A 24,535-nucleotide genomic window follows, 5' to 3' on the forward strand; every position below is an offset into this window, starting at 1 on the left:
TAAAGTATGAACCTTAAAGAAGCACAGAGAAGATAGTCTCATCATGTGTGAGTGGGAGATATTGGATAAGAGTGTACCCATGATGGATTAACCCAAATGGCATGTGAAGTGGAAACTGCCAAAGGCAGTTTTTCACTAACCGCCGTCCATATAAAAAGAAAAGTTTTTTTTCTTTTAGTAGATACACACCAATATACACACACACTCTCTCTCTGAAAATTAGTTAAAGAAAACTCTACGGTAGTTTTCACTCCAAGATTCAACTTTTGCTTCAGAGTTAAGGAGAAGAGGTATTTATGCTGTGTAAATACATTGTAATTCGTTTGTATACAAAATGTGATTGCAATGGGTGACTATGAACATGATCTTGGTATTAGTTTAGAATATTTGTTATTCTGTATTTTTTTCAACACTCTTTAACAATAATCACTATTCTCTTAAGTGCACATTGCAACTAACCACCCAGTTTTACCCAAACTCTAGATATTACTTGGTTCCTGTAAACTCTAGATATTTGTTCTAAGCTGCTTTTTCCAGTCTTCACCTGAAAAAGCATTTAAAACTATTACCAGGGGCATATATGTAGATATGAACAATCAGATCAGCTCCAGAACTATCATGGAAACAGATGATCTGAAGTATTGCATACTGCAGTTTTTAAATATTCTTCAGCAACATAAACTACATCACTTCCAATAGAAATCTTTAAACTGCATCACTTCCAATAGAAATCTTGTTAGCCCCAGACCTGAAGTATTCTAAGGCTACTTCCAAACTAGAATAGTACCTGGAAAAAGAGCAACTAAAATAAGCGTCCATGCATTTAACAAGAAAATGTTACATAAAAACCTATTGGAAACTAAAGAATTACAATACAAAGATAATCACTTAAGAGGAGTTAAAGACGATAAACAAAAATATAAACAGCAATCCAGACCATAACACCCCATTGTATACCTGCCGTTTGCATCGGTAAAATCTCTTATCCCACCTCTAACAGTTAAAGGCACAAAAACATTCTCTGAAGTTAACCTTAACACCTACAAGGCACAAGAAGCAGGTGAAAAGAGTTTACAGAACAAAAGATGTCATACTTGTCAAAATTAAATGATTTATGAGGGAAAATCTATTACAAAGTCACTTCAAATACCTGCAACATTGGCAAATCACCTAACGGGAAATCACGGAAACCGGTGATATTCAAAAAACTAATCTGAAAATCGATTAATCCAATAAACAAAACTGTGAGATCAACATTGAACTTAGCCGTATGTTCTTTTTAATAAAATCTAACTATCAACTTTGTCTTATACTAAGATAGCATACCTCATCAGTTCCATCTTTATAGTATTGTCCCGCAAACTCTACTGGCTTGCCAAGGTTTCTCACCTGCAAAAATTTATACACTCTCTATCACAACCAAATATTTAAATTTCCAAGCCCAATCACATCATTAGCCTCGAAAGTGGTAGTGAAAATATTTGAATGAAAAGTTATATCAGATGGATTTGTCAATGCTTCTGGGATTGTAGGTGTCTACTGATTAATGTTAGTCTAACAACCTTGGAAGTCTTGTCTTTTTGGTTGTAGTAGCATTTTATGCGTATGCATATACATGTGCTGTGTGTCACTTGTGTTTATATTTTCTTGTGCTCATGGTGAAGTTGCAGGATCCGTATATCTTAACTTCTTATTTTAATTCTTTTCTCATCAGGGCCTTGTGTTTCTAGTTATCCGCAATGCTGATAAGATGAATTTTGCCAATATAGAGAAAGAGATCAACACCCTTGCGAAGAAAGCAAATGATGGATCAATATCAATTGATGAAATGGCTGGAGGTTCATTTACAATATCTAATGGTGGTGTTTATGGAAGCCTTTTGAGTACACCCATCATTAACCCTCCTCAGGTTTGGCTGCTTTTATTTTTAACCGAAATTTCATGAACTTTCATAAGTTGAGACTTTAATCTCCTTGGGTAAGTTGCTGACTCAGCCACATAAAAATGCTTTCCTTGTTTTCATTTGACTTTTGGCTGATCCACATATTTATGGGCATAGGATTTTTTTTTTTCTTTTATTTACTCCTTCTGTGGTGTTTTGGAAGATGAAATCTAATTTGATTAACATATTTTGCAGTTGGCCATTCTTGGTATGCTCTCAATAGTGTCTCGCCCAATGGTTGTCGGTGGCGATGTAGTCCCAAGGCCAATGATGTACGTTGCTTTAACGTATGACCACCGACTGATTGATGGATGTTGATTCTTGATTTTGACACCAACTAAACACACGTGGGAAATGCTGAGCTGACTCAAAAAACACACGTGTATGGGAGTATTGAAATGAGTAAAAGATGGAGAAACAATATTTAAAGTGGTTCGGATGCTTGAGTAAGCGAATTCTACGTCCATGATATTGTATTAATATGTGAGGTCAGGTCGCGTTTAACGAGCTGATTTACAAGTGATTACAAGAGAGAGGGAAGGAGTATATGTGCTATTCTAGAGAGAAATTAGCTAATCCCACAAACGGGAGAGGAGCCCTCTATTTGTAGTGGGATGAATTAAGGTAATGATTACTAAATCTGTGAGTGGGTCAGATTGCTGTGCAAATCCTTCCTTGTGTCACGTTGTTCACCTGCTTGAGTGATTTACTTGACGTGTGCAGGGATTGGATACGTGGACCATCTTCAGCCCTTCGTCATTCTAGCGCACACCCACTGCACTGACAGGAGCATGCTGCTCATGCCAGCATGCGATGTGGCTGCGTCTGAATGGCTGCAGGATATACCTGAGCTCTGACCGCTTGTGCTAACAGGGCTCTACGTCAGCCTTACTTTTTCAGGCATAACAATGAAAAAGAGGCAATTTTCTTCTTGCATCGCATCAAAGATGTCGTTGAGGATCCATGCAGACTGCTACTTGATATATAGAAAACCAAGCTGCTATGTCGTTTAATATCACACTCTTCTGGTAAACCTAGGATCAAATACCCGTATAATTTATGGAACAAAAAATAAATTTCTTGAGTTTGAAGTTTTGTAAGGTTTATTTCATGAGTTCTTGAAATGCGGCTGGCCAAGTTGAATTGGAAATGAGAAAAAAGATATGGTCGTTCCATTTTGTGTATCACTTTCATTTTGATAAAAAAACATAAAGGAAACGTTTATTTTCTGTTTTAGCGGCATGTATAAGACCAATGTGTATGAATTATATAGAATATTTTTTCCTAAATAAACATCAACATTGAAGAAAAGGTTACCTGTATTGACATTTTGTTTTTTGATCGAATGATCCAATGTTAAACACGTTTGTCCTAAGACATTTTTGTGCTTTATTTTTTTGGTCGGCCACCTACGCTTTTGTGTTCAAGATTTTCTCGCTTTTGCATGTCTGTTGAAGCAGAGAATATTACCCTCAATAAACCACAGGTGTTTTTTTTTTTTTTTTAACACATTTTTTTATGTTCATTTATTGCAATCCAAGGTTGAAGAGAACAGTAAAAAATAGTCATATTTAATAAAATTTTTTAAAAAGACCAAAGCGGAGGTTTTTCTTTCTTTCTAATGATTGAGGGTGTTTCATATATATAAATATTAAAATTATTGATCAGATAAGAGTTACAATTATTTCCTTATTTTTATTAGCGATTGAAAGAAGGGGGGGGGGGGGGGTTGCTAGGTAGGTAGCAAAGTCACATATATTACTCCAATGTTTTCTCTTTTAAGTTTTAAACTCAAAAAAAAAAAAAAAACAAAAAAAAAAAAAAAAAAAAAAAAAAAAAAAAAAACAAAGAAAGGGAGTTCCTTTGGAGTTTGCACTTACCATTTCAGTGTTATATGGGTTGGTGGTTGCAAAATCAGAAAAAGGATAAGTGATCACCATTTCAACTCTAAAACTTCAGACTTCTCTCTGCTTTTGTCCCGATCGTAAAATTTAAAGCTCCTTACTGATCAAACTCGGTTTACTAGCGTGTTAAATGAATGTATTCATTGGACTCAATAGAGCTACCTCTTGTATTTTGAGGTCAATCTTTACAACGTTAAACAGAAATCTTTGTCAAGTAATCTAAAGTTAATTTACTATAATTAAAAAAAAAAAAAAACCTCTGAGGTGTCGGACTAGATTGTTTTTTTTTTCAATGATAGGAAGTGTTCGAACCAGTTTATGTGTATTTCAATTAATTTTTTGAGATTCTGAAACCGTAAACTGGATAAGAGTTTCAATGGTTATCCTTATTAAAACTCAAGAAGGAAAAACATGACTAGGTTGAGTCTCTTGAGATCTTCAAAAGTCACACATATTACTCCAATAGTTTCTCTTTTAATATTAAAAATAAAAAATAAAAACGTCCTGCGGACCAGCATTTCAGTGTTATATGGATTAGAAAAAGGAGAAGTGATCACCATTTCAACCCTAAAACTGCCAGACTCTCTCTGCTTTTGTCCGAATCGTAAAATTTAAGACTCCTTTACTGATCAAACTCGGTTTTTACTAGCGTGTTGAATGAATGTATTCATTGGACTCAATAGAACTGACTTCCGTATTATAATTAACCATAAACTTTTGAGGTCAATCTTCACAACGTTAGATACAAGTATATGTCAAAGCAAACTGATATTCAAATTGTTGAAAAAACACCTTCTCTTTCACACCCAACCAAATTTTCCTATATAAATCTTTGTAACACAATTCCCATTTTCACCATAACGGCTTTCCTTGAATTTTGAACCCTCAATATTCTCGAACGAGGCAGAATAATTATTCTCATGGCCACCCTTAAAATCTTCCCTATAGTTTGTTCTTCCTCAGCTTCTTCCTTTTGTGATGACGTAAAAGCTATACCCTATACTTCAGATCTTCCAATTCATAAACTCAGTGTCAATAGGCGAAATGAGTTGCAAATATTGAGAGCAGATTCTACCCATATGGGAGTGAAGCCTAAACTAGAAGTGAAAGAAAGAAAAAATGAAGAAATTTCAAATTCAATGGTGGTGCAAGAGCTATATACAATAATGTAAATTGTTGCGGATAGAGCTGAGATGCACAAGAACATCAGGAGGCAACGCGACAATTGGAACAGTCTTCTTTTGAATTCTGTTAATGGAATGACGGTTATAGCTGCAACCATGGCTGGTCTTGCAGCGGTCAGCAATGGAGTTGGAGCAACATTGGTGGCTGTGAAGCTCTCTTCTGGTTTACTTTACACTGCAGTGACTGGGATTTTACTGGTGATGAATAAGATTCAGCCATCTCAGTTGGCTGAAGAACAAAGGAATGCTACAAGACTTTTTAAGCAGCTTCATGAAGAGATCAAATCAACCATTGCTCTTCGGAACCCGACTCCGGTTCATGTGAAGGATGCAATGGAGAGTTTTGGCTCTTGAGGAAGCATACCCACTTCCCTTGCTGGGAAATATGCTTAATAAGTTTCCAGAACATGTAGAGCCTGCTCTGTGGTGGCCACAAGTGAAGGCTCAAGCAGAAAGGACTGTTAAAAAGGATGACAAAAATGGTTGGAATGGGAATCTTGAAGAGGAAATGAAGGAGATTGTCGGGATTCTAAAGATGAAAGATTCAGCAGAATATGTGAAACTAAGCAAAATAGTACTAAAGGTTGACAAAATTCTGGCAATTTGTGGCCCTTTATTCACTGGTTCTGCTGCAATAGCTTCAGCTTTTGTGGGATCACCTTTTTGTGGTTCACTGGGAGCAGTAATTGGGGTGGTTTTTGGAGCCATGGCTACTGTGGTCATGTGGTGAACACTTTGGAGCATGGCGGGCAAGTCGGTATGATTTTCGAGATGTATCGAGGCTCCGCCGGATTCTTTAAGCTCATGGAAGAGTCAATAGAATCGACGTTGAAGGAAAGGGAAGTTAATAAGAGAGAAAATGGAGAAGTGTTTGAAGTGAAAGTAGCTCTTGAACTTGGACGGAGCTTACTGGAGCTGAAAAAACTTGCAGATGATTCACATTTACCTTCATCATACAGGGAGGAGAAAAAAGAGCTTGCAAGCAAGCTCTTTTGATTTCTAATACTCCATTTTTTGGGTTCTAAGAAATATAATACTTGCAATTTGTGCAGCAAAAGTAATTTCTCAATCATGTATTTAAACCAGTAGCCTCACAGTAATAGAAAATAGTGAAATAATTTCTATTAGTCTCTGAAAATACTTTTTTGACTTCACATATTTTTGAAAGCAAATTGGTCAAACAAACCACCTAACTTGAATTGAGACAGACACCAGAGACACAAACCAACAGCAGAACGCCAATATCAACTGAAGTCAACTCATTTTTTCAGCCACACAATCGCCATAAATTTGAATATATCATATGTTTTATTATTATTATTATAATTTTAATGATTGGGGATGTCAAACTAGCTTACGTGTACCTCAGCTAATCCACTGGGACCCTAAAACTACTGACCAAGTAAAAACTCTAGTGACCACCATATTAAAGGTCGAGGTGAATTGAATTTGGGACCTTTTGAGTAATACACTCAAGAATCCTAATTGACCACTCGACCATCCAATGGTGGTTATATAACATATGTTCTTGCAAGCAAAAATGTCTCATTATTTTTTTTTTTTTTTAAATTGTCTATCAACTTTTCGGATAAAACTGTTGAATACATAGTAACAGAAAAGAAATTTCAAGGGAAGTTCTTAGCATCAGATGATTCCCATAATTTATATTGTGAATAATTCAAAGTGAATTTATTTGAACCTGGATTACGGAGCTGCAAAAAATTACTACTAATACATGCAGCAGGCGCCTGGTGAAAACGATGCACTTCTATGCTCTTCGAACTTCAGTCAGATAAATTTCTCTTTGCTTTCACAGGTTTGATTAAATTAGATCCTGATCTCTATGCCTCCCTTGAACAAGTGTTCTTTTACAGATTGAATGGGCACCTGCAACCCACAGAATTATGAAGGGTATTAGAGAGCATAGTAGTCACAAAGATGTTGAAAGATTGTCACAGAACTAGTTCACTCTATATAACAAAAACTGGATGTGTTACCTCCTTCCGATGGAAAATGCCGGCAGCAAGGGCAGCTGATGCATTTGTTTTCCTAAACACTTCAGAGAAGTGTTCAACAGCACCGGCACCACTACTAGCGATGACAGGGATGCTCACGGCATCTGAGATCAACTTTATTAGATCTACATCAAATCCTTTGCCTTGACCTAAAAAAGCAACATGATTGCATTACATCCACAGAAACAAAATTAAAATAAAATTTGATGATTTGAATGCCCTTACAATATTAGAATCAAGCACTCATTAAACGTATTCATAAATTTATAATATAAAATATCCACACATGCTTCAAATTACAATTTGAAGCTAAAAAATAAAACATATAATTGTAACTTGTTAAGCAAAGAATTCTTTCTACCATCACAATCAATGCAATTCAATAGTATCTCTCCGGCTCCCAGCTCTTCAACTGCTTTTGCAAGCTCATAAGCTCCAATTTGTCGACCTTCTCGCCCACCACTAACCTAAAAAATATCATAGGAAGTCATTTAAAATGCTCAACAATATAGCCCTGTGGAATTCAAACTATAGCCTCACAAAATCTAATCAAACGAAGGAGTTGGTGATTATGATATTTCACCCAGCCTATCTTACTCATGTCACAATAGAAACTTGGTCATCTCTAAATCACATATGAACAATAAAACTGCAAATACGAAGAAAGCAAAGCAGGCTTACTGTACACTGATACCAAGCATATTCTTCTCCATTTGGACCTAACACCACCATTAGAAAAATGGTTACTAACAATACAGGTAAAATCTGGAACAAGTTATTGAAATATCACATGACTTGTATAATTAACTTTTTTGATGTGGCTTCTATCCAAACCTAATCAGGCAGTCTCACGAACTACTGAGGCAGGAAGAATAAGTTATTTTTTTCTTCAAACTGTCATATAACTTTGACATGCAACTAGAGATACTTATAATTGCCCAATGGCTATTTGAAAGACAATTTGAACAAAGGGAAAAGATTTTTGATTGATGACCATTTCAAGAAAAGATATGAAGGATAAGCAAGCTCACAGAAAAGTAGCCAGAAAAGATCCATGGTGAATCTAGGACTTGTCATGGCACTGGCTGATAATCTCTGGTCTGGAACACACCCAACCTTACTACTGTTCATAATAGACTTTGAAAACCAGACTAGTAATAGTAATGACTGTTTACATTATTTGATTTGATTTCAACATAAACAATGAATTGATCAAATTCAAAAAAATTGGCAAATAGGGGTTTTATGGACACTGTAATAATGCATCTTAATGGCTAATCCAACCTAAAAATGAAAAAAAAAGGAAGGAATAAGAAAAAAAGATAATTGCTTCTTCACCTGGGTTTGTCACTCTTATAGCCTTGAACTCCACATCATCAGGATTATTAAGGTATACTCTACGAGGATCAATACTAACAACCACTGCCTACAAAAAAAGCATTCAATCAACTAATAATGTCAAATCTCCAGCCTCCCTAACAATAATCACCACTCTCTTAAGTGCAAATTGCAACTAACCACCCAGTTTTACCCAAACTCTGGATATTACCTGGTTCCCGTAAACTCTAGATATTTGTTCTAAGCTGCTTTTTCCAGTCTTCACCTGAAAAAGCATTTAAAACTATTACCAGGGGCATATATGTAGATATGAACAATCAGATCAGCTCCAGAACTATCATGGAAACAGATGATCAAAAGTATTGCATACTCCAGTTTTTAAATATTCTTCAGCAACATAAACTGCATCACTTCCAATAGAAATCTTGTCAGCCCCAGACCTGAAATATTCTGAGGCTACTTCCAAACTAGAATAGTACCTGGAAAAAGAGCAACTAAAATAAGCGTCCATGCATTTAACAAGAAAATGTTACATAAAAACCTATTGGAAACTAAAGAATTACAATACAAAGATAATCACTTAAGAGGAGTTGAAGACGATAAACAAAAATATAAACAGCAATCCAGACCATAACACCCCATCGTATACCTGCCGTTTGCATCGGTAAAATCTCTTATCCCACCTCCAACAGTTAAAGGCACAAAAACATTCTCTGAAGTTAACCTTAACACCTACAAGGCACAAGAAGCGGATGAAAAGAGTTTACAGAACAAAAGATGTCATACTTGTCAAAATTAAATGATTTATGAGGGAAAATCTGTTACAAAGTCACTTCAAATACCTGCAACATTGGCAAATCACCTAGCGGGAAATCACGGAAACCGATGATATTCAAAAAACTAATCTGAAAATCGATCAATCCAATAAACAAAACTGTGAGATCAACATTGAACTTAGCCGTATGTTCTTTTTAATAAAATCTAACTATCAACTTTGTCTTATACTAAGATAGCATACCTCATCAGCTCCATCTTTATAGTACTGTCCAGCAAGCTCTACAGGCTTGCCAAGGTTTCTAACCTGCAAAAATTTATGTACTCTCTATCACAACCAAATATACATATGATAAGTAAGGGTGCTTCATATATTTATTTTATGCGCAACCATATTCGCCCACATATCACATGCTGATATCCATACAAATCACATGAACAGTGATCTAGAATTCTATGAAGTACCTCATTCTCTTTTGTGTTCTCTCTTACATCATACTGGTCTCCTTTGGTGACAACAAGATCTCCTTTATCATTTGCTCTCACATCAAGACAAGCAATAACCTGTCAGAATTAATATTACAGTTGAGGGCCCACATAATCAGCATACATATTATAATGAGAGGTGAATAATCAATAAAGCCATTTTATGTCTTTATCAGCCAAACCGATATATACTACCAAATTTATAATTTCACAGAAGAACAAGAAAGAACTTGTAAGAGATTAAAGGTTCAACAATTATTACCCTCTTTGCAAGCTGTGAGGCCTTCCCTTCAGTTGGCTTCTGTCTTCATACAAACCATTTGATCATTAGATGGAATGACAGCAAGGGAAAACATGAGTTACATATAAGTCAATTACAAAGGCTACCTTTAGCATAGTCGACTCTGGATACAAGAACCTTCTCAATACGGAAAGGCCGACATCTGAATCATTCAATTCATTTAAGAGTATGAAGAAGAATGCTTACCAGATACTAAACATTTTCAGAGCACTTGCTCTAGATCAAAAATATTTATCAGAAACGAAAAAAAAAAAAAAAAACTTCAAAGGCAAAATACATCTTACCTCCGCTCTTCTCCGGATGGAATTGAACTGCATGCACATTCCCCCTTCTAATAGATGCTATAAATTTGTCACCATAGTTGCATGTAGATGAAACCCACTCTTTGTTGTCTTCTGACTAGGAAAATAAATAAATATATAAATAAGAACGGGATCACCGAACTCAATTCCAAATTAAGAAAACATAGTTGATGTGCTCAAGAAACATTAGCAAGGAAAAATATTAAAGGAGAGCAAGGAGGGAGGTTGCGGGGCAAGCATACTGGCATGGCACGGTAAGAGTGGACAAAATAAACATGGCAGTTTCCAACATCATCCAAAATTTCAGAGTCTTTTGTGATTTGCAAAGCATTCCAGCCAATATGTGGCACTCTGAAGCCACCAGATGAATCAAAACGCCCAACCACACCTGGTATCAAGCCAAGACCATTCACTGCAACACATATATAACAGCAGATTCAAATTTCTTTTTTCATTAGAAAAAATGTGAACTTGAGTTCAAAGAAGAAAAAGATAAGCATTATATACGTATACATAATGCTGAAAATGAAACTTTTTGAACATCTACCTAAGAATATAAAGTAGTTATCTTTTAACTTTTTACTAATCCTTTTCACCTTCCTGATTGCTTGCAGATCTCCCCCTATCTAAATATATCACCTATTATGTAATGACAACAACAATAATGATGTTTTCATCTACAATCTAATATTACAATAAGATTCCCTTATAACATGCTAAAATAGAAACTACAATTCTGGTTCACTGGAAAACATGGTACAGACAAGCATCATTATTATCCAAGCCTTTGACAACCAAGATTAAATGCATGTCAACAAACAAGAAGCAGCATCTCAGAAAATTCAAAAACTAACCTGGTCCATTCTCCTCGCTAGACTCAAAAAGAAGCTGAAGTCCAAGACATATGCCTAAAAATGGGCGATCCTTCTCAATATAAGTACATAATGCTTCTGCCATTCTGCAACATCAAACAGCAGAAAACCTTCACATTGACATACCAAACTTGTAACTAAGTAGTTAAATCACATAGCAGAAAGTCGTAAACCGATCAAAACTGAAACCAAATGTAAGAAAAGAATTAATCAGAAGTTAAGCGAAAAAAGGTACCCTGTCTTGTTGAGTACATCCATGGCTGCAGCAAATGCACCAACACCAGGAAATATAAGCCGGTTTGCATTTAGAATATCTTCCGGCGTTTGCACCTTCACAGAGGGAAAAAAAAAAAAAAAAAACTTTTTGAATAATTGCCTACTTGTTGAGACTAAAATTGCATGTATCAGTATGGCTTTAACGTTTCTTATGTCAAACATATACATTGCTGCAACATATGAACACTAAGTAACAAACAAACAATTACATAGTGAAGAACTTTACAGAAAAAAATCTTGTTTGATATAAAACTTAAATAAAGTTCTGTTTTTGAATTTTTTTGGGGTAGAAAAACGCGTTTGGTTTTCAAAAAATAATAATATTTAAATAATAAATCAAACACGTTTATAGAGTTAAAAATTTAAAATTTTTAACATATCGGATAGAATTTTTAATTGTATATTAATTTTTAGTATAATTTTCAAATCATAAACCAATGTGCCAAAATTTTCAGCTTTAAACTATTTCTGGATTCACAATGACCTCAGATATTAACGGATTAATAAAAAAATAAAGAAACTTACTTACATCTTTAATGTCAAAACCTAAAAAACGAATTGCATTCCTCACACTACGAACATTTCCAGCACCGTAATCAAGCAAAGTCACAACTGTATAAAAATACATATAACAAAGAAAATTATCAGTCTCTCAGAATTATTTGGAAAAAAAAGTAGTGTAACAAGGATAAGAAGCTAAGTAGAGAATGAGAGAGGACCCGAATCTGAAGAAGAAGAGGAGGCGCGAAGACAGAGAGTTGAGGATGATTTGAACTTGACTCTGCTGTGTTTGTTTCTGTAGAAAGCATTTTTGCGAGACAAAAGAAGAGATGAAGAAGAAGAGAAGGAGGAGAATGATCGAGTGTTTCTGTTCAGTCGTGAATCTGAAACTGAAGCAAATGGTGGTTGTGGCGCCGCCTCCATTTGCGGCGGCTCTTTCTAATGTAATATGGAGTGCGTAGTTTGCGCCGTCTCTGAGTTGATGTTATTGCTCGAGCAAATGACTTAACTGACTTTAATCTGTAAATGAAACGCAGCGTTTTTATCCCCTCTTTCTGACTGACGAATTTAATTATTCATTCATTAATAAAAAATACCAAGTAAAAAATAATTTCTTTGTATGTATTAGGGTTTGACCCGGATCAATTTGGTATTGGATTCGGGTTGATCCACTCTATGTTATAATATTAATTATTAAAAGTTGTTGACCACAAATTTACCTTTCAATTTACGAGTGTTCAAAAGTAGTTAACCTTTTTTTTTAACCGAGCTAGTTTTTTGATTCGAAAAAATTTTCGAACCGAAATTGAATCAGTTTAGAGGAAAACCAATTAACGGTTAATGGTTTTAAACTGATTTTTTATTTTTTTTATAAAACTTATTTTTTATTTTTCCTAAATTAAATTGTAAATATAAAAAATATATATCCAAATAAAAATTAAACATTCATATATATCCATTGATCACTACTAACAATATATTAAAAATATTATTATTTTTTATTTAATATATAATATTATTATTTTTTATTTTATATCTAATATATATTTTTATTTTTATTTAATATATATATATAATTGTTTCAAAAAACTGGTTTCGGTAAACCGTTTTTTATTTTTTTCCAAACCAGTAACTGAATCAGAAATCTGGTTTTTAAAATTTTTTGAATCGTAATCGAATCATTTTTTCAGTTAATCGATTTTTCGGTTCGGTTACCAGTTAGGTTCGGTTTTTAAATTTTTTTTAACACTCCTACCTCTCGTAACCGAAAACAATCACAGTGGTATTTTAGTCTTTTTGTAGTTTTCGTAAAACATCGTTGGCTTCGTCTACAATTCCTTTTCAGTTTTAGGAGCGCGATCTCTGCACCAGAGAGAGATAGAGACACTGAAGAGAAACAAAATCTATCTCCCCATCGCCATCTCCTATTCCGGTCGCCGGTAAAATTTATTTTCTCTTTTAAATTCTTCGATGAATTCGAATTTATTAATAATTTTTCATAAAACATAATTTATGAAATCATTGCTGTGTAGAAATACGCTATGTCGTCCGCTCAAGATCCATTTTACATCGTCAAGGAAGAGATTCAAGAATCTGTAAGTTCTTTTTTTTTTCTTCTAAAAATTCTATTTAGATCTGCAGCTCCTCTGATTTTATTTATTTTTACTGAGTAGTTATTAGGTTTTTTAAAAATGTTGATTTATGGATAAATTAAACTGAATTACTGGATTTGTTGAATAAATGATTGATACTGATATAATTAAATTGTATTTTTATTTCTTTCTTTCTTTCCTTTCTATTTTTTTTCTGGCCAGATTGATAAGTTGCAGTCTACTTTTCGTCAATGGGAAAATAGTCCTGGTGATAGTGGTGAGCACGTGCATCTCACGAAGGAGCTACTTGCCTCTTGCGAGAGCATTGAGTGGCAGGTACAGCAAATTATTGTATTTTTGTAGTTGAAGCTTGAACTTGAGTATGAATGAATGGGGTAGTTTTCGACATATGGATACTATAAAAATTAAGTATAAGATTTGATGAGAATTGGCTTTGTTATTCAGCTTTGAATCAAACTCTATGGTGTTCTCTTATAGCAAAAAGAAATAAAATCTAGTGTCTAGTTCGAGAATATTAAGCAATCTATTTGTGATACTTAATGAAGCTTAATGACATTCTAGATCTAGTTGTCAACAAATCCAGCTGAGTTTGAGTAGTTCAACAAAAGCCTGGTGTGTGTGCACCCGAGCTGTGACCCTCAGCAGGCTTATTTTCTAATCTGATAACTGAATCTCATTCTAGTTGAACTTCATTAAATCGAATGCTACCATTTTGTTTCAAAATCTTTTGGTTGGATTCTTGATGCAACTTTATAGCTTGGTTTAGACTAATGGTTTTTTATCTGCAACCACTGAAACCCTTCTTTCTTGATAGGAAGGTGGATGAATTGGACAAAGCAATTGGTGTTGCAAGTAGAGACCCTTCTTGGTATGGCATTGATGAAGTGGAACTTGAAAAACGAAGGAGATGGACCAGCACCGCTCGTACTCAGGTATCAATTAAATAAGTTTAGTACACAAAAGGTTTTAGTAAACTTGTAAAGATGTGTTAAATAATAATTAATTGTAAAGATAAACAAAATTTGTTTGCTACCATGGTCACTCTCAGTTCTATCTTAAGTTTTGGACAGTGTACCGCATGGTGAATCCTGGCTTTAAATTTTTTCAGTTATGGAACCCTAAAGGATTGCCGTACTTTATTAGGTTGGCAACATGAAGAAAACTGTCATAGCTGGACGGGATCTGAATGGTTTTGGGTCTACTAGTGCAAGTGGAATGCGCCGGGAACTAATGAGGATGCCTAACAATAATCAGACAGACAGATCCAACCAGTATGCAGCCCAAGATGATGATTTTATCCAATCAGAATCAGATAGACAAATGCTTCTCATAAAGTAAAGTCTTTTTACTGTTCCCCTTATATTTTTTTTCTTGTTCTTCCTTTTGTTTCTATCTGTAAAAGTGTTTCAATTTTGAACTATGTTGGATTTGTCTCTGATGACCTCCTAATTTGTTGATTTTAGGCAACAAGATGAGGAGTTGGATGAGCTTAGTGCAAGTGTGGAGAGAATTGGAGGCGTTGGGCTTACCATACACGATGAACTCCTTGCACAGGTTTGGATTAATGAGTTTCTGTTATTTTTAATGCCTTCAGGCCCTCCACCACCATCCCTCTGGTAGGAGCTGGCAGAAAAGTTGTAGTTCGTGTGTGTTTCTTCATGCATTTTGGTTAAGTTACAAACAATAAATATGTGTGAACTATCTTTGTTCAACTCCAGTTGAGGGTCATTTTTGCTGATTTAAATGGTAAACTTCAAATATTTTGGTGTTCAGGAGAAGATTGTTGATGAACTGGGTACAGAAATGGATAGTACATCAACTCGTCTGGATTTTGTTCAGGTTATTTTCTTCATGTACTTTTCGTTCTGTGAGTTATCTTCATTTGCATATGATGAAACCATCTTATCCATGATATGAAATAGAGGACACTGTCTTTGAGTCCTCTAATGATAACTTGAAATAAATTGCAGTCGTTTAATTAAATTAATTTAGTGTTAAATTAAAGTTACCATTATTCTCCTTTGCAGAAAAAAGTGGCTATGGTCATGAAGAAGGCTGGTGTCAAGGGTCAGATAATGATGATATGTTTTTTGCTAGCTCTGTTCATCATCCTATTTGTTCTCGTCTTCTTTACCTAAGCTAAAGAGCGAAACCAAACCACAATGTTCATAGATAGAGAAGGCATTTAATCATTGAGAAGAGGAATACAGAAGAATGGAATGGTTGAACTGGATTTGTGGCGTGGAAATGCTCAACCAAAGAAAGAATCTGTGTTCATGAAGATTTTTAATTACTTTTAAACTTGACCAGAATTTCATATAAATTTTGAGTTCAAATTTGTTGGATAAGAGTTTTATATAATTCTCCGTAGCATATAGTATTTGTATCTATGTTTCAAGTTCTCTTATATGTAATGGTATTGCCGTTGTCTCGATGCCTTGAGCCTCTTACAATCAATGTTTTTTGAGAGAATATTTAACAAATTGTTGCATGAAGGCACAATTGATCCCACCCTATAATGCAAATCAGTAGGATTACTTTACAAAATTATCTTCATTACTTGATAAAAAGAACCTTGTAATTACCCGGACAGGTTAGTTGGATGATGAAGTTTGTAGGGTTTGGTGAAGGTTTTAGTTTCGAATCCGGGTTTTCAGCTTCCCAGTAGGGTTCAGGGAAGGTTTTAGTTTTTGAAACAAGTTTGAGAATTTTTTTTTTCTTTTTTTGTTTTTTTATTCAACTTTCCTCCTGTAAAGAAATTCTGTACCTCTCAAGTAGCGAAAAGTATTAAGTTCCTTAATTGAACTGTAAGCTTAGAAAAAGCAGTTGAAGTGTTCCAAAAACTCTTGACAAGAACCAAAATGTGGGCAACTATTCATCCCAAAATTCTCCATATAAAAATTCATTGCACTTCTCTGAAACCAAATTGAAAGTTTTTTCAAGAACTCTGAAGAGATGATTTATCTTCTGTTTACAATTGTGTTGACAGAAATGAGTTTGATTCTGATCCTTCTGTTCAGAAACCCTCTAAGGAATTTGCTGGTCATGGGGTTGGACCTGCTGAAGCAGGGGACAGGTCCCTTGATTGCAAGGACTGTTGGAGCAACTGTAGTGGTTGTTTTTACCTCAACCTTATTCACTGCAATGGAGATTCAGAAACGTTCAAAGGATGGTGGTGTTATCAATCCAACAGATGAAGTTCTCATGGCTAATCTCCTTCTTCAATCATCTCTTATGGGTAACTTATTTTCATAGCCTTTGAATATTAGTCCTAGGATGTATAATTTTTTTATTCTAAGTTACGTTAGTCTTTTATCAAGTAATTCAACACTCAAATCTCAAAAAATCGATCTTTCAAACCATCCACTTGTGGCCAGATGGATAGAAGGGCGCATGGTTTAAAGCAATATCAGACTAATTTCCTTCAATGTATGTTTTGCAGGATTTTCTCTTTTCCTTGCACTAATGGTAGATAGACTACACTACTATATCAAAGAGGTCCATTTGGTGAGGAGGCAATTGGAACAAGCAATGAACATCAACAAGGATCATGAAGAGAGCAAGAAGGCGAAAGTTAGCCAACTAGATTCTGAAGACAAAAGCTAGGCAAAGGAAAGCAGGTTCTTCAAGCAACATTGATGCAAGAATAAACTTTGGACATGAATGTTTCTTTCCCTTAATAATAATTTAAATAACTTATGTATTAGTTTATATTGAGAATAGATAAAAATGTAAATTGTAATAATATGATTATTGTACATACATATGATAATAACATCACAAATATGAAGAATGCAGTCCCCTGCTAACACAGCTTGATGCCTTAATAGTTTATCTATGCTCATGCATTCTGAGTAGCCGATAATGATCCTGATTATCTAAAAATAAGTATATAACTTACTGTTGCGATCCCTCGTAGGATAGGAATGAGTTAGAACTTGAGTTTATGAGGGTGGGCAAGCAACCAAACCAACATATGTTGAATCGGACTAGAAATAGAATTGGAAACGCCCTAAATTGAGTAAGGGGTGAGTTGAGTACACACTAGTCTTTAGATAGTAGTTGACAAACGTCTGACAAAAGTTCCGCAAGCTCCCTAAACCAATAAAAGGGAAGATTTGAGCTTATTATGTTAGTTCCCTAAAACAACTCAGAGGTGAGTCGTGATTAACTAATATTTTCGATGTTTGACAACTGTTCTGTGACATTATATATAAAGCTATATGAAATTTGCTGATCCTACCAGCGGAGCTTCTTATTGTAACATTGAAACAACAGAATATCAGCCAAGAGGGTTGAGCAAATTGATGAGAAAACAACCAGAATAACAAGTTACCTAAGCTATAATAAGATGAGTCAATGAAGCTTCCAATTTAAACCTGTAAATCTTAACCAATGTAAACACAAGACTCAACAAAATGGGGCCAAATGATTTGGTTGGAGAAAAGTTTCACCATATCTGTTATATCACCAACCCAAGTTTGCCCTGAAATCATAAGCAAAGCGGAATGGTCAAGCTGGCGCACATTACCAAACCACAGAAAACTTCCCTCTTCCCATCATGAGTCATGACCAAATCCCTCAAATTTTAAAACACTTGGTCATAATTCAACCACCAATTCTAGAAATTTGGAAGAAGAAGAGATAAACTCAAAAACATTGTTGACCCTCCACCACTTTGCTTTTAATACACCTAATCTCTTGAGTTCACATTACCAAAAAAGTAGTTGACTTTTTAAACTTCGAAGTTTCTTTATTTTCATCATATTAATATAAGAAATTAAAAGTCAAAAGGCTTCAAATCCTTCCCCTCTCATGTTGTGCAAGTTTGGACTATTGTTTAGCCAACAGGCTTATGACACTACTTCGTTACCCCTCCGGTAATGTTACTGGGTTACCGGGGTTGTAATTCCTAGGATGTGAAAAATACGAGTTCTGGATGTTGAGATTACAGATTATACTAGTATTCATCAATGCAAATAATCTACTCATCAGCCAAGACTCAGTAAAATAAACTACAAGGGAAAGTTTTGTGGATCCATCCAGCATTTATAATTAATTTAATTTCTACTTCTGTTCTTGTGGGCTAAATGCCAGTCGTCTCTGGGCATTACATGGTCATGGCAGTGCCATTCTGACTGGTTCCAACTTGGCCAATTTGGCCATCTCAATTGGATCATGTTCCTAGACTTTCATGGACTTAAATTAATTGCAAGGAACCACCATTGACTTGCACAGTTTGTCAAAATCAAAAGTCTCCTCTGTTCACACACTTAAAAAAATCTAAACCCAACGACCCATGAGATGACTTTGTTCAAAACTCATCAGTAGGAACAGTGAAGAAACCAAAATTAAACCAGAAAAATGGAATCTGAAATGAAAATAGTAAAGGAAAATATAACTGAGATTGAATCAAACATGAATCTTCATTATTATCTGTCTCAAAACAAATATTTCTCAATACAAAATAATCATCTGTGAAAGTAGTACTTTCAACAGAGGATTCTAACAATAAATCTTCATAAAAAATTGAACTTTGAACTTCTTCTGCAGAAGCAAAATCTAAAACTAATGTTGTTGGAGCTGATAATTCATTTGTTTCTTCAATAGTATGATCCTCATTTGTTCTAACTGTGATCCAATCTTCATCATCCCAGCTCCAATTTGCGGCACTTCCAAACAATTTCTGAATCTTTTCGCCGGAAGAATTCAAAGAGCTAACTCTATGTGTTGAGTTTTCTGGGCTTAATGTGGAATCCCAAATGCCATGATGCAAAACTGTGCATGGAGAACTCATATCAACTTCTTCATTAAAGCAACTGTGAGACTCAAATACTTCACTAACAAATGAATGTTCAAGAAGCTCTTTAGCTGTCCATCTCTCATTGGGATCTTTTCTCATACACTTGCTCAAGAACTCCTTCGCCTCCCCCGACAACCACCGCGGTGTCTCTGGTACCTCACCGGAGAATCCGATCCGGTAAAGGGCGGAAACCGGGTCATTCAGCTCCGGCCAAGGATTAGTTCCAGTGGCCATTTCAATAATTGTGCACCCAACAGCCCATATATCAGCTGCAAACCCTTGTTCCTCTCGTCTTGCCACCTCCGGCGCCATGAACACCGGTGTACCACAAAATTCTGACACTGCAAAATTTTTATTGTCATCAAATTTCTCCACAAATTTAGCACAACCCAGATCGGCAATCTTTGCAAAACCATCTTTGCCTAGCAAAATGTTCTTGCTTTTGATGTCACAATGCACCAATCCATTCATGTGAAGATAATTCAAGCCTTTGAGGATCTGGCTCGTGTAGAATTTAATCCTCTGCTCGTTTAATCTTCCTCCATGCCTTTGAATTTCATCGAAAAGTGAGCCGCCGGGCGCAAACTCCATGCAAAGATTGTACGTTTGTTCTGTGACACTGAACCCTCCGTACTTAATTATGTAAGGAGAGTTCATTTTGGACAAGAAATTTTGCTCTCTTTGTAAAAACTCAGACTTGGAAAGCTCCGTGGACTTCACCGCTATATGCTCGCCAGAAGGAACCACCGTGGCCAGTGACACCGTGGCGGTGGAGCCACGGCCAATGACGGGTCCTCTTCTCCACTCCATAAAGAATAAAACAATACACAAAACACAGAACTCACAATTGTAGTGAAAAATCTGTAATTTAGTTGGTATTTAAATACGTTGGCTGTGTCATTGTCTATTTGATGACAATAACATCCCACATACTTATTAAATAACAAAACACCCAGTCCTAACAAATAGTCAAAAAGAACTATAACAAAATACTCAAACAGAGAGATGCTATCATTAATTTTTCGAAAATATCTTAGATAAAACAAACATACATATAAATTTTCACTCGTTTATTTATTTTCTTTTTCATTTTAGCCACTATTTCATTCAGTTAATTTACTGGATTTAACTACTATATTGATAACGTTATATGTTATTCTTATTATAGTTAAATTTGGAAAAATGTTATAAACACACATTTCCTACCCATTCTATCACTCTACCCACTATTATCTTCACTAATTCTACACAAGTATTTTCTAAATTTTTCGGTTATGTGAATGTTTAAACCTAAACCTTGGGGAGGTGAAGAGAGATATCCCATAGTTATAACAGAATTGGAAGATGGGCCACGTGGCGAAAGGGGAGAGGAAGTGAAAGAGGCGCGTGAATGGCCGCCTGTGGACGGCGGTAAGCGGTAACTTGGGGAGGAATAAAAAGTTAAAACTACAAAGAGTAAAGACGGGACATGAAGACACGTGAGCACGTGGCGAGATTGCGTTAATAGCGGAAGATTGAAGAGGAATATCCTTAATTAAGGAACTCGGTTTTGCGGCGGCAATTAACACAATGTGAAACCAAAATTAAAAATCGCGTTACACTTTTTTTTTTTTTTAATGCAAGCTGTTTATCCTATAGTTTTTTATATTTAATTATCTTAAGCTTTCTAGATTCATAGCCTAGCTTGATTTGTATTCTTTTGAATATTTTATTTTTAAATGTGTATTTTCTTTTTAGCATTGTTATTGTATAGGTGCATGTAGTTGTAATTTGTAACATGATGGTATGATACGTAGCACCATGATTTTTATAATATTTATTGACTTTAGAGCATCCAATTTAATCTTTCTATTAAACTATTAAAAACATTTATTTGACTTATTGATTTTTTTAGTAGTAAAATTTGTTCAAGTTTAGAGGAAGTTAAGATTGGATCAACTTTCATAAAAGAATGAAATATCATTTTGCCTAAGAGAATCACGAATATCTTTGAGAAAGAAAAGTATAAAATATTAAATAAATCAGAATGTTATATCTGGGTCAGAATTGATTAGGTTAGACTTAATATTATAGGGTTTTTTTTTTTTTTTTTTTTTTTTAACTTTCTAGATGGATAAGGGATAAAATGTAGTGTGAACTAAGAAAAGTATTAAATCTAGAATACAAGACCAAATTTTGATTAAATTTGTTGATGATGAATGAAATTAAGAAAACCCTATATATAATTAAAATGATGTGGTGTAAACAACCAGTAGACAGTGGGTGACCTGATGGTAAAACAGTCAAAGAGTATATAACATAGTCTTCCTAGTTCAAGTTGTTTTAATGGTAAAAGAATAAGAGAAGAACCAACAATGGGCTGGCCGAGTGCTAAAGGCTTGATGCCAAGGGGTTTGCTCCCCTTGTGGTCTCAGATTTGAATCACAAGAACGATTGCTACTATTGTTGGCCATAAATTACAAGGCTTGCTCTGTTTTGGAAACCTTATTCGGGGTCGGGAGACTGGTCGAGGTGCATGTAAGCTGGTCCAAACAATCCTGATAACAAAAGAAAAATAAATAAATAAAGTAAGATGAGGATCTAACTAGGGGTGTTTAAAAGCGGTTAACCGCTTTTTTTAACCGAACCAATTTTTCGGTTCGAGAAGATTCCTGAACCGAAACCGAACCAGTTTGGAGGGAAAACCGGTTTTTTGATAAACCACTTTAAAAAAAGCGGTTAACCGGTTCTGAACCAATTTTTCATTTTTTTTTTAAATTTTTTCCTAAATAAAAATTAAACATTCATACATATCCATTGACCACTATTAACAATACATTAAAAATTGATACAAATAAAAGTCCAAAATGAAATTATTTTTTTATTTAATATATATATATGGGGTTCAAAAAACCGGTTTCGGTTAACCGTTTTTTATTTTTTTTCCGAACTGGTAACTGAACTGAAAATCTGGTTCTTTGAATTTTTTAAACCGTAATCAAACCGTTATCAAACCGTTTTTTCTGTTAACCGATTTTTTGGTTTGGTTACCGGTTCGGTTCAGTTTTTGAATTTTTTTTAACACCCTTAGATCTAACATGGTCTTTTGAATTTGACTTTCCATCACCGCTAATAGGCATGGCTACCAAAACTCTTATCAGGGTCTGAACACCGTCGACCATTAAAAAAAAAAAAAATGATGTGGTATAATAGGTTTGGTGACTTGCCTGCCGCCACATAAATTCAACACCCCGGCATTTGAAAATTACCACTTTAATCATGTTCCAATGTGAGAACAAATTGAACATAATAATTTTTATTTTGATGGGGCATTATTATATACTCCTATTACCAAATGAAACCGCGTGAATTTCACATGGCCACTCTTCTCATGCATAAGTATACTTTTTGACGTGAAGAATCAATCAAGATTTTTGAATTGAATTTGATATTACAAAACTGGGTTTTAGTCGTCTAATTCTTCATTAATTTAAGGCAAAAGTGATTCATACTGATGATTAGACGTATACGTATGAGTGAGATTGAAGCAATTCCAATTATGAAAGGTTACTTTTTGTTGCAGCCATCTCTCCTCCATTACCTTCTTTTGGATGATAAAGTGAAAGTCGTTTTATCTAAATCACTATTCTCAAGACAGATAGATGGATTTTTTTTATCCTTTGAACGAGTCGGTGGCAGGCAGCTATTCCTTCTTTCTTACCAGTGGCTGGCCTGGCCGCAACTGAATCTCATCTTTGCTTTTTAGTCATCTTCAACTTTCCAGCTACATCCATCCATCACTTGAATCACAATCTTTTTCTCATTTTTTGTTTTCATCTTCATTTGGAATAAACAGGACCACCCCCACTTTTAGTTTTCCTCCATCACTTAGCATCACGTCTTCTAGAATTCAATTTACATTTCAAAGGTCTTAGGCTATGTTACGAGGGTTATCAAATTTACGAACTGTTACGTTGGAGATCTATTGTCTTTTGTGTAATTATTACATTACACAATCATCGACTTATAATAGTTTAGACCCAATTGAATAGATATTACTTGATTTAGACACTAACTCAAATGAATTTGTTATATTAACTTTTAAAATAAGTTAGGTGTGCCCATAGAATTTACCTAGAACAAGGTTAGAAACACTTAATAATCTTAAACCCTTGAGATAGTCAAAACAATAGAGTGAGTCAACTGCTTTAAGAAATGGGTTTCTGTGTATTTTCCCTAAACTATGTTGACCCAAAAACCTCGAAATTCAGAAAAAGAGGTGATTATAGTAATCAACAAGGCTGACCAGAATCAGTTCAAAACCAAATTCCCAAGTACTTTAAACCAATAGAATAATTATATGAATAAATTAAGGGGAAACATATACTTTCGGTTAAGCAAATTTCAGAGACCCACTTCTTCTTACTTGGAACAACTCCAAAACTGTTCCTGGCTTTTACTCTTTTCAAGTCAAAAGCTTTATCATCAGCCACAAAACATCTAATCTAGCCACTTTGTGTTCACACACATTTCAGCCACGTAACAATTTTAATGCCTAAATTGAAGCTGACCCTTTAGTTTTAATTAAGAAAAATTTGAAGTCTTTTGACTCATCATCTTCACAACAATCACTAAGTGCTCATCTTTTCTAGAACAATTTTTCCCCCAAATATGATCTGTGACATCTTTACGAGGTCAGTGTGACGTCTTTAAGATGGGAATTTTACTCTAATCTTGATCCATTAACTAGAGGGGATTTTCGGGCTGTTAATGAGACAATTTATTATATATCTTTTCCTATAACATCTTTACTTAAGATTTTATTACATCACTGTTTCCGCCGAAACTATAGAAATGGGATTTGCCCACTCCTTTGAGGATTGATAAACCGGAGTTCATACCGACATATGCCATCATTTAATGACCATCCCATTAAAGCTAAACCATGTATAGTTGTATACACTTCTTTTTGTTCTTTCTTTTCTTCACCACCATGATTGTTTAAATTTAAAACTTGCAATAATTAGTCAATCCCATTACAAGAAAGACATGACGCTCTCCGCAGCAAAAACCACAAAAACGAAAATCCCTTTACTAAAATCTTAACTTTCTCTAAATTTGAATCCGAAACTTTTTTTTTCTTTTTTCACGAACCAGTTCAAAACGAATTTTTTTATTGGTTTCACGGATCACGTGGGTGCTGGTATTTAGAATTTTGTTTTGCAGCAGATCCTGAAATGTGAAA

General features: G+C 34.8%; 5 protein-coding genes, 1 long non-coding RNA gene and 1 pseudogene across 6 annotated transcripts; 4 read left to right on the forward strand and 3 right to left on the reverse strand.

The window, feature by feature from the left end:
• Positions 1–1,015: 1,015 nt before the first annotated feature.
• Positions 1,016–1,387, reverse strand: LOC116143245. The gene is made up of 3 exons (XR_004130100.1): positions 1,327–1,387; positions 1,151–1,213; positions 1,016–1,040 (listed from the first exon to the last, which is right to left on the reverse strand). It is a non-coding gene; the product is annotated as an uncharacterized LOC116143245 (long non-coding RNA).
• A 363-nt stretch (positions 1,388–1,750) lies between these two features.
• On the forward strand, positions 1,751–2,799 carry LOC116143200 (dihydrolipoyllysine-residue succinyltransferase component of 2-oxoglutarate dehydrogenase complex 2, mitochondrial-like). Its single transcript, XM_031428628.1, has 3 exons — positions 1,751–1,909; positions 2,138–2,255; positions 2,666–2,799. Exons 1-3 carry the CDS (start codon positions 1,751–1,753, stop codon positions 2,797–2,799), a joined length of 411 nt encoding a protein of 136 aa, XP_031284488.1.
• Positions 2,800–4,594: 1,795 nt separating this feature from the next.
• Positions 4,595–6,131, forward strand: LOC116143243 (annotated as a pseudogene).
• Positions 6,132–6,604: 473 nt separating this feature from the next.
• LOC116143242 (imidazole glycerol phosphate synthase hisHF, chloroplastic) lies at positions 6,605–12,390 on the reverse strand. Its single transcript, XM_031428695.1, has 19 exons — positions 12,114–12,390; positions 11,924–12,006; positions 11,354–11,448; positions 11,101–11,204; positions 10,489–10,658; positions 10,229–10,343; positions 10,031–10,086; positions 9,906–9,944; positions 9,623–9,721; positions 9,402–9,464; positions 9,226–9,288; positions 9,033–9,115; positions 8,754–8,862; positions 8,595–8,648; positions 8,384–8,471; positions 7,727–7,764; positions 7,407–7,512; positions 7,028–7,194; positions 6,605–6,917 (listed from the first exon to the last, which is right to left on the reverse strand). The coding sequence occupies exons 1-19, from the start codon at positions 12,316–12,318 to the stop codon at positions 6,858–6,860; spliced, it is 1,797 nt and encodes a 598-aa protein (XP_031284555.1). The 5' UTR covers positions 12,319–12,390; the 3' UTR covers positions 6,605–6,857.
• Positions 12,391–13,191: 801 nt separating this feature from the next.
• On the forward strand, positions 13,192–15,844 carry LOC116143237 (syntaxin-61). Its single transcript, XM_031428690.1, has 8 exons — positions 13,192–13,334; positions 13,428–13,490; positions 13,710–13,823; positions 14,327–14,440; positions 14,652–14,842; positions 14,972–15,062; positions 15,282–15,347; positions 15,536–15,844. The coding sequence occupies exons 2-8, from the start codon at positions 13,437–13,439 to the stop codon at positions 15,644–15,646; spliced, it is 741 nt and encodes a 246-aa protein (XP_031284550.1). The 5' UTR covers positions 13,192–13,334; positions 13,428–13,436; the 3' UTR covers positions 15,647–15,844.
• Positions 15,845–16,320: 476 nt separating this feature from the next.
• On the forward strand, positions 16,321–17,325 carry LOC116143170. Its single transcript, XM_031428595.1, has 2 exons — positions 16,321–16,746; positions 16,951–17,325. The coding sequence occupies exons 1-2, from the start codon at positions 16,464–16,466 to the stop codon at positions 17,112–17,114; spliced, it is 447 nt and encodes a 148-aa protein (XP_031284455.1). The 5' UTR covers positions 16,321–16,463; the 3' UTR covers positions 17,115–17,325.
• A 1,497-nt stretch (positions 17,326–18,822) lies between these two features.
• Positions 18,823–20,164, reverse strand: LOC116143201 (mitogen-activated protein kinase kinase kinase 18-like). The gene has a single exon (XM_031428629.1). It carries the CDS (start codon positions 20,119–20,121, stop codon positions 18,823–18,825), a length of 1,299 nt encoding a protein of 432 aa, XP_031284489.1. The 5' UTR covers positions 20,122–20,164.
• Between the last annotated feature and the right edge of the window lie 4,371 nt (positions 20,165–24,535).

The sequence above is a fragment of the Pistacia vera genome, unplaced genomic scaffold (genome assembly GCF_008641045.1).
Source record: "Pistacia vera cultivar Batoury unplaced genomic scaffold, PisVer_v2 Contig427, whole genome shotgun sequence".
Taxonomy (NCBI): Eukaryota; Viridiplantae; Streptophyta; class Magnoliopsida; order Sapindales; family Anacardiaceae; genus Pistacia; species Pistacia vera.

Excerpts from the sequence above, each read along its gene's own strand:
- LOC116143200 (XM_031428628.1), top strand. The coding sequence starts at position 1,751 with ATGAATTTTGCCAATATAGAGAAAGAGATCAACACCCTTGCGAAGAAA. Across the intron at positions 1,910-2,137 it reads CCATCATTAACCCTCCTCAG|TTGGCCATTCTTGGTATGCT; the intron begins GTTTGGCTGCTT and ends CATATTTTGCAG. Across the intron at positions 2,256-2,665 it reads CCACCGACTGATTGATGGAT|GGATTGGATACGTGGACCAT; the intron begins GTTGATTCTTGA and ends TGACGTGTGCAG.
- LOC116143237 (XM_031428690.1), top strand. The coding sequence starts at position 13,437 with ATGTCGTCCGCTCAAGATCCATTTTACATCGTCAAGGAAGAGATTCAA. Across the intron at positions 13,491-13,709 it reads AGGAAGAGATTCAAGAATCT|ATTGATAAGTTGCAGTCTAC; the intron begins GTAAGTTCTTTT and ends TTTTCTGGCCAG. Across the intron at positions 14,843-14,971 it reads AGACAAATGCTTCTCATAAA|GCAACAAGATGAGGAGTTGG; the intron begins GTAAAGTCTTTT and ends TGTTGATTTTAG.
- LOC116143170 (XM_031428595.1), top strand. The coding sequence starts at position 16,464 with ATGATTTATCTTCTGTTTACAATTGTGTTGACAGAAATGAGTTTGATT. Across the intron at positions 16,747-16,950 it reads TCTTCAATCATCTCTTATGG|GATTTTCTCTTTTCCTTGCA; the intron begins GTAACTTATTTT and ends TATGTTTTGCAG.
- LOC116143201 (XM_031428629.1), bottom strand. The coding sequence starts at position 20,121 with ATGGAGTGGAGAAGAGGACCCGTCATTGGCCGTGGCTCCACCGCCACG.
- LOC116143242 (XM_031428695.1), bottom strand. The coding sequence starts at position 12,318 with ATGGAGGCGGCGCCACAACCACCATTTGCTTCAGTTTCAGATTCACGA. Across the intron at positions 12,007-12,113 it reads CTCTTCTTCTTCAGATTCGG|TTGTGACTTTGCTTGATTAC; the intron begins GTCCTCTCTCAT and ends ATTTTTATACAG. Across the intron at positions 11,449-11,923 it reads TAGGTTTTGACATTAAAGAT|GTGCAAACGCCGGAAGATAT; the intron begins GTAAGTAAGTTT and ends CCCTCTGTGAAG.